The sequence below is a fragment of the Pseudopodoces humilis genome, chromosome 5, assembly GCF_049639895.1.
Source record: "Pseudopodoces humilis isolate 2021_Gansu_Grassland_sample_001 chromosome 5, ASM4963989v1, whole genome shotgun sequence".
Lineage (NCBI taxonomy): Eukaryota > Metazoa > Chordata > Aves > Passeriformes > Paridae > Pseudopodoces > Pseudopodoces humilis.
Genome location: NC_142204.1, coordinates 66426770 through 66439172, shown reverse-complemented (window position 1 = coordinate 66439172; position 12403 = coordinate 66426770). Strand labels below are relative to the sequence as shown.

The window sequence follows — 12403 nt, the reverse complement described above, 5'->3', positions numbered from 1 at the left end:
AATGACTTGCTCTCTCCAAGAGTAAACACTCTGGTAGGAGCAATTTCCTACGCCTGCTTTATAAAAGGCAAGTCCCTCCTAGTGCTTCTCCTTGGAGGATTAGTCTCATTAATTTGTGTTGGGTTGGAGGTCTACAGGGCTGAGCTACTCATGTCAGTGAGCTGGGATGGATTCTGGGATCTCATCTGATTCGACTCCTGCTTCTGCACAGGCCTGTTGCTGAGTATTCCTCCATCCTTGGAGCTGTGTCCTGAGATGGCCTCAGGCTGTCCAAGGCAGGTGCTTGCCAAAGGAATTGACTTTAGCTGCTGAGATGAATGCGGATATGTTTGTGCAATTATCCAGCAGCCTCTGATTACCCGATCCTGAATCATTATTCCAGCAGATAATTTACATTTCCCTGCCACTTCAGCAGGAGAGCGGAACTGGCTCATGACAGCAATACTGCTGACTCAGCTGTTCTGAGGACACAGCGTTGGCTTGAAAATCTTGGTTTTTAAAAATGATTTAGGTGTGGGAAGCCTCTTCCTGATTAACATACAAAGAAAAAAGCCTATTGTGAACCAAGGTGGGTGTCCATACAAGACACAGTCCACGTGCCAAGGATGGTGTAACTCCCGAGAGAAAACAGCTGGAAAAATGGAACAGGGTGGTGCAGTAGCACTAAGGGGTCACAGTCTGGGACTAATCATAGCCTTTGGCAGACCTGTAATGTTTCTCCAGTGCTAATTTTATTCTTGTCGTTTAATCTGGGGGTAGATATGGCCTGTCCAAAGACAAAACCTCAAATTTTGGGGTACTTTGGTCCATGCCTCCCTAGACCTTGGTCTAGGACCTTAGCGTACACAGTATTTCTACAATAAGATTTTCTGTAACTAAGAATTGCCTCTTAGGTCTTTGATTTTTCACACTTACGTTTCATCTGTGAATGCAATTCCAAAGTACTCCTTCTCCTTCAGGTTGAAATGAGATGCCACCAAGTCAAGCAGCTCCTTGGCCAAAAGCTTTGGCTGAAAAACAAAAATGAAAGAAAGTGATTAATGAGGAGAATTGGATAGAACTGCACTGTGCTTGAGGAGGAAAACACTATCCTTGAAACTACTCCACAGCTGTTGCTTTTATGTTCCCTCTGGTGTTCAAGCTAAATCTGCAAGGAACATTAGCTCCTTGAAATGAGCAGTAGTAGTTTCCCTCCTAGGTAAATACTAAAAACCTGGCAATTCTGACCTATTCAGCACTTAATGTCTCTGCAGACAGATGATGTGCTGCCTGCCAGTGCTCAGATCTACCAGGACCAGCCCACTCCTGCCTCTCTGATAATTTTAGTTGTTAAATCTTTTTATCAAGGGCCTTTACAAACACGATTCAGACACCCACTCTCTCACACACAGCATAGATATATGCTCATAACACTAAGAAAATACATAGTGCCAAAAGATAGGATGTGACGGGACCAAATGAGAAGTAAATGACAGAAAAAAATAGTTTCCCATTCACTATTGCTTGTCATATAGAGATAAGAATACATCCTCAAATTTAGGCAGTTGGAAGGAAAGACGGGAAACTAGCACACACTATGAAAATACTCTTTGTAAGACAATAAAGGCCAAGCTCAGAGAAACAGAGGATGGTTCATTACTACCTTTTCTGCATAACCTTATTTGTCTTTTAACTCTAATGTATTCTCCTGCCTCTATGAATTTTCATCTGTTCTGCTGGGCTCCAGTTTTTCCAACCAGATTTCTGAAGCCTTGGCACTTGCAAAGCTCTCGCCCTGTCACCTGTAGGAAACAGGAGTACAAAGGATCCAGGTAACTTCAGCCTTGTAACAGCCCCAGATCCCAAAGCTGCAGTTGTTACAGCAGCACTGGCACAGCTGGGGTCAGAGATCCCAACAGTGTTCCCTGGCGACTGCTTATAAGGATTTGGTCTACAAATCTCTGTGCTGCAAACCTCAGTGAAAATAAAGCTGTCTGCAGGCTTGACTGCCCCAATGAGTCTGCTGAGCAGCTGAGTCAGGTACCCCAGATGTGAACCTGTTGTTAAATGGAGGTGAAATTATGATGCTGTGCAGAAAATGGGTGGCAGGGATGTGAGAACCCTGCTGTCGTAATCAACTGCTCTGTCCTATAAACACAAAAACAGCCATAGTAGAAAAACCCTGATTTGGATCTAACTTCCAAACAGATTTATAAGACTCAAGACTCTTTGAAAATGTCCCAAAACACAGCACTATCACAGTAGCTGACACAGCTGGGACAAACTTACTTCTCTGTACATTTCCTTGACATTCGTATGACCATGGCAGCATCTTCTACCCACCCTAGTGGGGACATCCAATGCATGGGGAGTTTCTAGGTCATATCAGCAAAGAAAGAAGCAATAGCTGTGCCTAAATGCAGCCCTGGCTTAAGGCAGCCTCTGAATGAATCCAACAGAAGTTGCTGTGTACGAGGAACAGCCTGGCAGATAACAAATAGGTAGGATGCAACCAGCTTCATTTTAATTTCCAAGTCAGACTTCTCAGTCACAACCTTTGGAGGCTCTGCTATGACAACACTGGTGACTGCATTGACCTTCACTCTTGAACAAGCTCTCAAATGTGCTCAGAGATGAGTGGACCAGGCATGGGACCATGGTCAGGACCCCTGTCCCCCCAAGTCCCATCAAAGACCCAAGCAAAGAGCACACCAGCTACACCAGTCTCACTGAGGGCTCCTCAGATGCTGCTCTCCTGGCATTGTGCTGAGAGGGGCAGACATTTACAGCATCCCTGTCTCCTGTAAGTTGAACCTCACTTTGTCAGAGCATTTTAAAGACAACAGTTTGACTTATGATATACACAAATTTTGTGATGAAGAGGACGGCAAGACTGCCAGGTGAATTCAGAGATACACAGGCTCAATGCAGGTAGTTACTGGGGGCATTAGGTGAGTTTTCAGCTTAACAGCAGACAAACAAGCACAAATTTTAAAGGAGAGAGAGAAAGAGGGGTTTGTTTCCCGTCCATGAACAATTTGAAGCCTTGCTTTTCCCCTGCCCTTGCCCAAGGGTCCCTGCTCTCTTCTCTTCTGGCTGGGCCAAATTCTCTCTGCATCAGAAAGGGATTTCTTCCCAGCTTAGGGTTACCACAAGAGGAGGGGTAGGAATGCAAGGCAGGACTGACTCCTTCATGGCCAAGGCCAGTTGGTGGAGGTGAATCCAGGCATCCTCATGCTGGAGTGTATTGCAGGCTGGGAGCTGCGTGGCTGTCACTGCCTGGTGCCCAGTGCTCTGTGTGACTCAGTTATTTGACAAACAAGCAATTGTGCTGCCAAGCAAGGGAATGAGCCATCACTCAGCCTGGCTGGATGTCCCACCTGAGAGGGCAGGGGTGGGAAAGAGTGCTAAAACATCATGCCTCAAGCACAGCAGAATTTTCCCAAACCTGTGTTAAGCACATGTAAGATAAAGGCTGAGCTTTTTCAAGAAAGCAGAACAGAGCAATAAACAGTTGATGTGTAAGAGGCTGCCCGTGGACATGGGGAAGGTATGGGTCCCTCTGCTGCAGTCAGACAATGCTGCCACAAGGGACACTGGACAAGGGAGAAAGTCCCTTCTGCTGTTCACATCATGGAGAAGTGATGCTCAACCTCCCTTGAACTTGCCCCATGCACTGCTGCATCCACTCCCAGCTATCTAGTGAGGAGCAGCACCCAAAACCACCTGCCTTTAGCCACCCTTTTCAGAATGGGTAAATGCAACATACTGCTTCCTTATTTCTGCTGTGTGAGACCAGGCTGAAAAAGCCAAGGAGATGTGGTCAGCATGGTGTGACAGCTTTCCCATGTCTACTGCCCAGAAGCGGATGCTCCTTTCCCTGATGCTCCCTCAGCACAGCCCCCTGAGGCTCAGCAGGAGCACAGTTTCCAGTGCCCTTGCCGTGGGGCCTTCTCCAAAGCCTGTGGTAGAAGATAAAGCAGGATAAAACCCTTTGCCTTGCAAGATAAGGGAAAAGAACAATAGATGCAGACCCAGCACTGGAGTGGTGCCAGGTTAGTTTCTGGGCCAGAGTCCTTGAAGAGGTTTATGGCAGTGAAGTTAAGCCCTGCTAGTCCCCTCCAAGATTACTTTCCGCTCTCCCCTTAAGCTCTGCAAGGTTATTGTCCTTTCCAGTGGAATGACTCCCTGTCCTCCCAACACAGACAGGCAACCTGAGTGTGTGGAGAGGAGGGGAGGAAGGTGTCTTCTCCAGGTATTAGAGACTCCTCGAGACAAACCTGCAGAGCAGGGATAAGGCAAGAAAAGCCAGCCAGGCAGAAGCAGATCTGCAGCCTGTCCCGCTGTCTCAGGAGAGACCCACACGCTCGATGTTAGCGGTTAATCTTCTTGCCATTCGCGATGGGAATGGCTGAGCAATGACCTCCTTTCATGTGAGCTGCGCAGACAAAGAGCTCATTAGCGATGCCTGTGGCAAGTTGTTTTAATTCATTATTAATTTCTGGACTTCATTTTCCTGAGGGAAAATTTTGCATTAATAAAACTTCCATCACTGACACATTGAAGGAGATTGGGACTGGTCTCTGAGAGCTGAGAAATCAACAGAAAGTGGGCCTGGGAACTTCTGGATTCAATACAATTGAATGGTCAGCAAGATACACCTTGTGCATCCCACAGAAATAAATCAGGACAACAGGTGGAATTCTGAGTAGAAACTGAACCATGTCCTCAATGATGCAGAGCTACAGAGCCCAAGCAGGTGTGGAGACCCCTCTGCATCTGCTGCTCCTCATTCCCTTCCTGCTTACACCTTCCTGGCATCCTCCATATAACCTGTATCACAAAAAGCATGGGGCTGTCATAGCTGCAGCTGGCTGGCCTGAACTTGGGATAGGGAACACCAGGAGAACTTCTTCATCTAGAACAGTGAGGGCTGAACATGCTTTGCTGTTGGGGTAGGTTGTCAGAGCAGCATTGTATAGCCAGGGAATCTCCTGCTGCTCCTTCCTGCTAATGGACCCTCTCTGCAGAAAGGCATGTAAAGAACAGTGTTCTGTAAATCAATTGCCATTGTTACTAGAGAAATCAGCAGGGACCTGGTTGTGGTCCCAGCATGCTGGAGCTGTGGCCCTTGGGGAAGAAGAGCCTGCTCCTGGTACATGCTTACTCCTGCCAGGAGGAAAGGCTGAGGGACCCACACTCCTGTGTAGCTGAATATGTGGCACAGACGCTGGCCATTTATTAACCAATCCCTGTCCTCGAGGCTTCTCTGCATTGAAGTAACCTGAGTGCTTTCCTGGCTCTGGATCCCTACTTGTACTCCCCAAATCCTGCTCCAGTCTGGAACAAGTTAACATTTTGCAACCCGGACTTCCTGGACTTGCAAACGTGACATTTTCTACAAAACTTAATAAGTCAGGATCCACCTGCCAGGTGTGATGGCACCAAACCTTGTCCAGGAGATTCCTGATACTCTGAAGAGCAGGCAACTCTGCTGTGAAGTCAAGCCTGACTTCAGAGCACTCTGAGGTTTCTTTCTTCCCTCTTGGAGGGGCAGGGGAGCAGAGATGGATTCATTAGGGGCTGCCTCCTTATTAGTAGAATGACCCAGACATCCTACCCTGCTCCCTGGGCCATGCTGGAGAGGTTTGTTTGAAATAATAATGCCATGCATCCACAAAGCCTCAGCAGTGAGGAGCACAGTGAGCACATGGCTGGGGCTCTTTGCAACCCTGCAGGCTTGAAGCAGTGAACTGATTCCCTCCTTGCCCTCCAAAACAGCTGAAGTTTGTTCAAATAATGACTTAGAGGAAAGAGAGAGCTTTATTAGTGGTGTCAGGAAGTGGCAGGGAAAGGGCTGAGCCTTAGTAGCAGCTCTGTGACTTGAACTTGCCGTGAAGAAATATGATGAGAAAGCACCAAGGGCAATGCAAGAAGGTCCGTATGGATCACACTTGGCTGACACTCCAAGGGATGTCCTCCTGCAATTCCCCATTGCTTGAAGAGCCCACTCCACACCCTAGACTACAGGCACAGCCTGTGCTAGCAAAAGCTACACCAAGAAAGCTTCAATGCATGCCATGTCCAACTCAGTATCTCTTCTATTTAACGGAGCACTCAGCACTGGCAAATTAACCACAGGGGATGAGTTTCTCTTCAATGTATTCCAGTTATCTCTGCACAGAGGCACTCTACAGGTGTCTCTTCCCAATTAGACATGATGGCAACTTCCCTGAACAACAGCAGAGCACAGAGAGCACTGAAGGCAAGTGGGGAGGGGAAGGACAAGCCTGAAAGCTCCTTGGAAAAGGGAAGCTGCATGAAGAATGATGATTCAAACTGATTCATTGCCAAAATCCCAGAGTTTCATGGCTCTTTGATGTATTTATTGGATGAGTTCATATTAGCATGAGCTCATTAATATGGGCTGCTGTAGCCACTGGAGGAGCAGGCTGGGGTCTGCTCATGGGACACCTCCCCAGTGCTGAAAAGAGGAAAAGGAGGATGTGAGATACAGGTGATGCACAGCAAGACTTTGCTGCTCAAGGTGACATGAAAACCCCATTTTGGTGCCTCCTAACGCCAGCCACAGTCACTGTCACACAGGTTTAGTGATAATACAGACATGTTATGGGCATGTGTTAGACACAGGATGGGAGGAGGAGGAAGGAGCCTGAGAAAGATCTCTTATGGACTGGGAGAAGCTTGACACCAAGCTGTAGGGAAGGGATGCCATCCAAAGGGACTTGTACAAGCTTGAGAAGCGGGTCCATGGGAATCCCATGAGGTTCAACAGGGTCAAATGCAACACATAGGGTCAGGGAAACCCCTGGTATCTGGTATTCCCCAGAGACAGGCTGGGGAATGAAAAGATTGAAAGCAGTTCTGTGGAGAAGGTCCTGGAGGTACTGGTGGATGAAAAGCTGGGCATGATTCAGCACTTGCAGCTCAAAAAGCCAAATATGTCCTGTGCTGCAGCACAAGAAGTGTGGCCAGCAGGTTGAGAGATGTGATTCTTCCCCTCTGGTCTGCTCTGGTGAGATCCCACCTGGAGTGCTTCATCCAGCTTTGATGCCCTTAGCACAGCAAAGACATGGACCTGTTGGAGTGGGTCCAGAGGAGGGTCACAAAGACAACCAGAGGTATGGGGTGCTTCTCAGTCTGACAGAGACAGAACGGGCTGTTTCTGCCAGTCATTGTGGAAAATACAGCAGAAACACAAGCATTCCAGTATTAAATATGCAATATAATTAGAAGACAATGTTACTGAGATTTGAGCAGAGCGAGGAACTCTGGAATCATGTGTTCCCCCAGTGGAAAGACAGACTGCCCACTTTTGGCAGAGAATCATGTTTCTCTATGACAGCTTCCCATTAAGCTTAGAAAGGAGTGAGTTATATACAGAGATTATCTATCCACAGTCCAGCAGTGCCATGAATAAAAAACAGATGACATGGTATTAGCAGCTGCTGGTATGTCCCTAGAAACTCAGGCACATACAAAGTATATTTCATTGTTTTATTAACTGTCAAACAAGCCTATATGTTCCCCCTCCCCCATGTCATAGCTTCTCCCTAATTCTCTGCAGCAGAAGGTTTCTGGGTAATGTATAGTTTCAACATATGGACAGACACAAGTTGAGCTGTGGGAACCAGGTACATAACTCACACCAAGCGATGCCTCATTAAGGTTAAAACCTCATTAAGGTTAAAAGCACTGCTACCATCCACTGTCTCTTTGCTGGAGGGACTTACAGTGCAATACAGCACAAGAATGCAAAGATGAGACACTGCTAAGCCAAGTGCTGCAATGCTAAAGATTGTCTGCAGGACTGGTGCTCAGCACTGATTTTGTGCTATGGCCAGGCACAGGCTCCAGGACTCAAACCACTGTTTTTTAGCTGTGAGCAGGTTTGGTTTCTGCAGGATGGACCGTGAATTGTGTTTACCTCAAACCAGCCTCTCAAGTCCTGTTGATTTGGTCAAATTTTGCTCAACATTCAAATGTTTGAAAAACATGTTTTTTGTGGCTTGTGTTTCAGTGCAGGCTGGGGAATGCGTGCTGTGTGGCCAGCCCCTCAGCAGGAGAGGTGAGGTGGAAAAGAAACAGTTTGCATGAATGCAGAGCAATTCCTCCCGTGGCTGTGCCCGGCTCAGTCCTACCAGGCAGGGAGCAGCGCTTCTTCTTCGGTCTGCTCGAGCCTCGGGCGGTGTAATCAGGAGGAAACCGAAGTGCCAAACGGTGCTTCACGCACAATTCTTCCCCTCCACCGACTATTAGCATTTGCTAATGAAGCAAACTCCAGGTCGTCCCCATCAATTAGATCATCTGCTAAAACCAGCCCCTACTCTATCGTCCAACAGCAGGGAGATAAGGGCAGTAAGGAAGCCCCTGCAGGCCCTGCGTGTTCTAACTCTGTTCCTCAGAGCACCGACACTCACTGGCCAGCAGCCTCACCTGCTGAAAGCCAGCAGATGCTCCATGCTCTCCCCTGGGCATTAGGCAGTGCACTGCCCCATGGTAGCTATGGACTGTGCCTCCTTCCCTCCCCGGCTTCCTCATTCACGGAACACGGAATTCTTTCATCCGGGGGCCGCCGAACTGTCCCTCACTTGCAATTCGCGTGTCGAACTGGATCTGCCAACAGCTCTATCATCCTCTTGTTTAACCCATTTCACGCATTTCCAAGAAGAGAAAAATCCGAAGTCACTCTATATAATGTTGTGTAAATATCCAGTAACGGCCCTTTTGGTCATTGTGTCATCTGAATTAATACAGGGTAATAATACTGTACAAAACTGCTCAGGCTAAAGGGCTTGGGGCTTTGGAGTGTGCAATTCCCCTTACGGGATAGATCCTCTATTCCTCAACTCCTCATTATTATGTCAGTATATGGAATGCACATAATCAAAGCAGGCTGGGATGTAGTTAGGTGAAAAATTATTCATTGAAATGCAAAATGCCTGGAGAGGGAGCGCCTTATTTTTTATCACGGAACAGCTGAACTCCGTCAGTGCCGGGGACTGGCGGCAGGAGCCTTGCTCGTGCTGGCACAGGCAGCACCTCCTTCCCAGAGTCAGTGATTGGCTCTAAAAACCTCTTTCCTTCATTTACATAAGCAAATGAGACAACTTGCCTCCAGCAGCTGCCTCGGGAATGTGGAGGGTGGTGACAGAGTGCCAATGAAGTTTTTTTCTTGGAAAGTCAACACCCGCAAGTTGTGGGAATTAAGATTTGTTAGGGTCAGAGAGAAACAGACAAAAAAATTCCCAAGTTTTCTAAAAGAAATCTGTTTGGTAAAAGGATTAGAAACACCCTACTGACAAGTTGCCTCAAAAATATTTACAGATAGATGAATTTCTGGGTTCAGCTGATACCTGACACTCCATATCTTAAGTCAGAAGGCATTGCTGATATTCTCTAATTCCCCCTACATATTAGCAGTGGGAATCTGCTTAAATAGTTTTGCAGTCACAGAAAGCAAAAAGCATGAGCTGGCCAAGTCTGCATGGCAAATTCATGTCAAAACCAAAATGAGAAGCAGTTGGTGGGATGAAAAAGACACTTTTGGGTTTCTAGCATCCCTTCTCCCTTTCTTGTCTGATGCAGAGGCAGCGGCACTCTTCCCTCATTCAGGAGGGGTCTGTGTCAATGCCCAGTGACCCCATTCCTCTCTGTTGCCATCTGTATCATCCCATGACTCCAGCAGAGTTTTCAGGTGACTGCATCCAAAGAGGCCAGCCAGCTGCAACTGGTACTGGGACAGGAAATCTGCTCCATGCTCAGATCTTTCTCTCATCCTTGACAAAAGCCTCAGCATTTCCTTCTTCCCTCCCTCTGCCCTCTGCCTACTCTATCCCTTCTCTGTCTCCCCTTGGAGAAGCTAATGCCCCCACATACATTAAAGAAAGAGCCTGCTGTGGTGCTGAGGATGGCAGCTGGAAAATCCCAGGTTTGGGGTTGGCCCTGACTCTGATCCATAGACTTGAAGTATAAGGAGATCTGGTACCTTACTGCACTACATCCCATATGAGAATCTTCCTCTCTGTCTCCTGCAGGACTGGGGAGAGGGAAAAGATTTTGTGCCTGGCATTCAAACTTATGTCTTCGTCTGCCCTCAGTACGTGGGGTGCCATCAGGAGCAGCACACTGTAAAGTATTTCTTCCTGGGATCCCCCAAGAGATCCCCTTGGAGCTGTGCAGTCTGGATGTGAAGGCTCAATGCACATCCCCTTCATGGAACATCTGTGCCAGGTCCTGTGTCCCCCAGTGTACCTCCTGTGTGCCAGAGCACTGATCTGTGCATGCACAAGCAGTCCTTTCTGCACAGGATTTCCAGAGGAAAGTGGTCAAAATCCTCACATATCCCCCTGGGATATCTTTCTGAGCATAAGAAAGATCACACAGGGTAACCTCATGTAAGGGTGACTCAAGCCACCCTTGAGTCCTTTCCAACTGAAGTGTGGCCAAGAGCATGAACTGAGTGAGAGGATCTGGCCAACCACAGAAGCAAACCTGGACTGGAAGGGAAAGCAGAATTCTTTTTTGGAGGGGTTTGATGGAAAGTGTGGAATTCCTTATGCTGACTGATGTAAAAATGGTTTTTGTAGCACTGCCAAAGTCACTGCCAGCTCATCTGAATAGCCATGAAAACATCACTGAAGCAAGTTAAAAAGTTGCCCCAAGTCAATTTGCACATGCAACTTTCATTATTCTTTATTTAAACTTTCTAGATTTGTTTTTGGATTATTTGAAGAAACAGATCCTTCCTCTGTTATCTTTCTTTGGGTTTTTCCCAAATCCTAACACAACATCAAATCTGGTTTGACCTTTACAAGACACCCCTGAAGACAAGCTTGGCTGGCTGCTTGCTTCACTATGTGCTTACTCCAGCAAATACTGGTTTTTCAGGAGGCTACTTTTAACTCCATTAAAAATTTTATAGTGTCATCAGGAGCTGCATGCTGTGGGTTAATACACTTTAAAAAAAAATACATCCCAAATGTGATAGTTTTGACTGTATTTTTTTAAACTTTCAGGGAATTTAGAGCAAACTTATAAAGAAGTTTGGAGCTAACTCAGAAGAACTGGAGCAAAAAAAGGTACTAATTTTTTTAATGTGGACCCAAACAAGCAACTTTCAAGCAAATTTGGTTCCTTTAGAGCAGAAGAAAAGCCATTCCTGTCTATGATGATCAGATTCACTAATCCTTTAAATCATCCTCAATGTCTTGAACCTATTAGTGATCTATTTGGTAGCTTCCCATCTCCTCATGTATGAAGCATCTATGAGATCTGTATGTGTAAATGAGAAAAATATGGATGATAGATCAGCAGAGCAGAAGGAAAATACCCCCGCACAGGGGGACTTTGCACTGGCTCAGGGCCATCAGTTTCATACAAGCAGTGGAGTGAAGCATCTGTGCTTTAAAGCACACCATGACTTTCAAGGTCATGGTGGTTTCAGCTTCTCCCACTCCACCTGATCTCCAGGTCACTGGGACTGGGTGTATTTGGCACTTGGATCTCCACGGTTTAGCAGCACTGGCTATATCAGCACTAGTTAACTGAAGAAGGCCGTAGCAAATCATGCTCCTACAGCCTCAAAAAAGCCTGGGTAATCAGACAACTCTTTCCTCTTTCCCTCATCCTTGCAAAGAGTCAGAAAAGTCTCATTTTACAACACAAAGACATCTAACCTTGTGGAAGATGCCCCTGCAACAGAGATGGATTTCATTGTCATTATTTGTAATCAATTTAAGCAAGCAATGATATTCTGAGGATAAACATATATCACATGGTTTTATCACAGAATTGAGGGCTCAGATTTTTCACCTTCCTCTGCACATAACATGCAGCAGTGACGGATACAGAGGCCAGATTAGATGGAGCTCTCCAACTGGAGACTGGTGCTAAATTAATACAAACTGAAGCAGCTCAAGATGTGAATTGCACATGCTGGGGACTTAAGAGTGTTTGCGTGCAGGGCTTTGGTTCAAACCCTTGTCTTAATGCAAAGAAAAAAAGACACAGATACGGCATTCTGTGCAGCACTCTGGGTTGGAAGTCAGGTGGCCTACTTTAAGAAAGTATGTGACAAATTTATTCAGATAATCGGTATTGTAAATGTTTGGCTTAAAGTATTTTGAGTCTTCATGAGTACTTGCCTTTCTGGAGATGTGTATAATTTTGAAACGGGGTAGTCAACTGATGCAAGAAAGTCAATTGTGTTTTAAATCATCTGACTGTATCACTTGTGGCAAATCAAACTTTGAACATGAAGCGAACTTCAGAGCCAGCTTTCTGGGCAGGAATCCATTTCACACTCAGCTGACAATGGGGCTCGATAAGCGCTCGGCCAACGTGAATAACCAGCTGCCTTTCTATATATATTTCGATTTGGTAGTGTCTGTTGAAGTTTTAT

The 12403-nt window shown here is 46.4% G+C and overlaps 1 protein-coding gene across 4 annotated transcripts in view; it reads right to left on the bottom strand.

The window, feature by feature from the left end:
• The window catches only part of FRMD4A (FERM domain containing 4A), a 356654-nt gene that overhangs the window by 95945 nt on the left and 248306 nt on the right, over positions 1-12403 (bottom strand). For all 4 annotated transcript variants that reach the window (XM_088055158.1, XM_014255213.2, XM_014255212.2 and 1 more), the window contains exon 3: positions 916-1010. In XM_088055158.1, the coding sequence (XP_087911284.1) occupies positions 916-1010 (95 nt within the window). The remainder of the gene's footprint in view (positions 1-915; positions 1011-12403) is intronic.